The 2,946-nt window shown below is 42.7% G+C and overlaps 1 protein-coding gene across 1 annotated transcript; it reads left to right on the top strand.

Annotated features, from left to right (window-relative positions):
• Positions 1-544: 544 nt before the first annotated feature.
• On the top strand, positions 545-2,710 carry LOC129730533 (heat shock protein 70 B2). The gene has a single exon (XM_055689933.1). The coding sequence runs from the start codon at positions 728-730 to the stop codon at positions 2,639-2,641; it is 1,914 nt and encodes a 637-aa protein (XP_055545908.1). The 5' UTR covers positions 545-727; the 3' UTR covers positions 2,642-2,710.
• Positions 2,711-2,946: the final 236 nt, after the last annotated feature.

Raw genomic sequence — 2,946 nt, 5'->3', positions numbered from 1 at the left:
GTCAGATCAATTGTATCCGTTAGTGTCGACTGTGCTTGGGAAGAGAGGTAGTGATTGGTTGCGCAGTATGATTTAGACAATCGATATTAATTACCAATTTTTCAATAGTGTATCTCAAACAAAAGTTTGTTTTTGTTACATAAATTTAACCGTAAAAGAATTTCTGATCGATTGATGCCAAAACCTCGAAAACCTGATTATAGATGACTGCAAAATAAGCGCTCAAAACCTGACCACTTTTCTCTGGTTTTCCCTGGTTGAATTACTAGATTTTCAAAATCAGGGGCCTGACTTCGATATAGACGTTAGTCAACGTCAAAAACAGAAAGGAGGAGAAGCTTCCTGATGTTTCAGGTAAACAACTAGCGTTTTCCCGACTCTCTCGTAATTTCTAACTCATTCTCTCTTATTCAATGTTTTAGCCAAGCCACAGTGAACGGTGCTCGAACAATCGCCGAATGTGCTCGAATTTTCTAGAATTGTTACTCTCTCAAATATAAGCACGACGTGGTGCGTTCGCAGCGTCAGAATAATTCAAGCAAGAGAGCTAAACAGACGCAAATAAGCAGTTAAATCAAGCAAACGTGAATCAACTATAGTGAGCGCAAAAGTATTTGAAACGTTAGCAAATTGATAAAATTAAATCAGTGAGCAAAATATTAAACCAAGTGAAATAAAGTGATTAGTAAGAACTACCATTTTTCAAAAACATTTAAGTGAAGTGAAAATGTCTGCAATTGGAATTGACCTGGGAACCACGTACTCTTGCGTGGGAGTGTTCCAGCATGGCAAGGTGGAAATCATTGCCAACGACCAGGGCAACCGAACGACACCCAGTTACGTGGCCTTTTCGGACTCGGAACGGTTGATTGGCGATGCTGCAAAGAACCAGGTGGCAATGAACCCACAGAACACGGTTTTCGACGCTAAACGATTGATTGGCCGTAAATTCGATGATCCCAAAATTCAAGCAGATATCAAGCACTGGCCATTCAAAGTAGTCAACGATGGCAGTAAACCGAAAATTGAAATTGAATTCAAGGGTGAACGGAAACGGTTTGCACCGGAGGAAATTAGTTCAATGGTTCTGATCAAGATGAAAGAAACCGCCGAGGCTTATTTGGGTAAAAGTGTTCGTAATGCAGTGATTACAGTCCCAGCCTATTTCAACGACTCACAACGGCAGGCTACGAAAGATGCTGGCGCGATTGCCGGTCTGAACGTTATGCGAATCATCAATGAACCGACAGCCGCTGCACTGGCATATGGATTAGACAAAAATCTGAAGGGAGAGCGAAATGTATTAATTTTCGATCTTGGCGGTGGCACATTCGACGTTTCAATTTTGACCATAGATGAGGGTTCATTGTTTGAGGTACGATCCACTGCAGGAGATACTCATCTGGGAGGAGAGGACTTCGACAATCGAATGGTTTCACACTTTGTGGAAGAATTCAAACGCAAATATAAAAAGGATGTTTCTTCAAATCCACGTGCATTGCGACGTCTGCGGACTGCTTGCGAACGGGCCAAACGCACATTGTCATCAAGCACCGAGGCAACAATTGAGATTGATGCTCTTGTAGATGGAATCGATTATTACACCAAAATATCTCGTGCCCGGTTCGAGGAACTTTGCTCCGATTTGTTCCGTTCTACTTTGCAACCAGTCGAGAGAGCTTTGTCGGATGCCAAGATGGACAAGAGTTCAATCCACGACATAGTTCTTGTGGGTGGTTCTACTCGTATTCCAAAAGTACAGTCGCTGCTCCAAAACTTCTTCTGTGGTAAATCGCTGAACCTGTCGATTAATCCAGATGAAGCAGTAGCTTATGGTGCGGCAATTCAAGCTGCTATTCTCAGTGGCGACAAGGACGAGAAAATTCAGGATGTTCTACTGGTTGATGTTGCACCGTTATCCCTTGGCATTGAAACGGCAGGTGGTGTGATGACTAAACTGATCGAACGCAACAGTCGAATTCCCTGCAAGCAAACGCAAACATTCTCCACATATGCGGATAACCAACCTGGAGTTTCGATTCAAGTGTTTGAAGGAGAACGTGCCATGACGAAAGACAACAATCGTCTGGGGCAATTCGATTTATCAGGCATTCCTCCGGCGCCTCGAGGTGTTCCACAGATTGAAGTTACATTCGATTTAGACGCCAACGGAATCTTGAACGTTTCGGCCAAGGAGAAGAGCACTGGCAAGGAAAAGAACATCACAATTAAAAACGATAAAGGCCGTCTGAGTCAGGCAGAAATTGACCGAATGTTAGCTGAAGCTGAGAAGTTCCGCGAAGATGACGAGAAACAGCGTGAACGTATTTCTGCACGGAATCAACTTGAGGGCTATTGCTTCCAACTGAAACAGTCACTGGAATCGGCTGGCGATAAACTGAGCGAGTCGGATAAGCAAACCATTCGAGACAAGTGCGACGAAACTCTACGCTGGCTGGACGGTAACACAATGGCAGAGAAGGATGAGTATGACCACAAAATGCAGGAGCTGACCCGAGTGTGCAGTCCTATAATGACCCGTCTGCATCAAGGACCAGGCGGGGCCGCATCGAGCTGTGGCCAGCAGGCTGGTGGTTTCGGCGGAGGACGATCAGGTCCCACGGTTGAGGAAGTTGATTAAGTTAAACAGTATTCAGTAAAATGCAAATGAAAAGTCTGATATCATTACCAAATACTATAGTAATATGTTGAAGTCCTGTAAATTTATTACATAGTTTGAAAAAAAAAATATATAAATTATAGAAGTATTTGAATTAAATTGTAAAATTATTATTAAATTCAAAACTATTCCGAAGTCTTTCATCAATAACAACATTCGGAAATTGCTTTGGTTGCGGTCAAACAAAGGACCTTCTCACTTTCTGTAGGAGGTGAGCAACTCAATCTACCAATCTATGAAACGGATTTTTCTGAAAAACTAAAAAC

This window comes from Wyeomyia smithii, chromosome 1 (genome assembly GCF_029784165.1).
Source record: "Wyeomyia smithii strain HCP4-BCI-WySm-NY-G18 chromosome 1, ASM2978416v1, whole genome shotgun sequence".
Lineage (NCBI taxonomy): Eukaryota > Metazoa > Arthropoda > Insecta > Diptera > Culicidae > Wyeomyia > Wyeomyia smithii.
The sequence above is the reverse complement of the archived record's forward strand: the minus strand, read 5'-3'. Positions and strand labels throughout refer to the sequence as shown.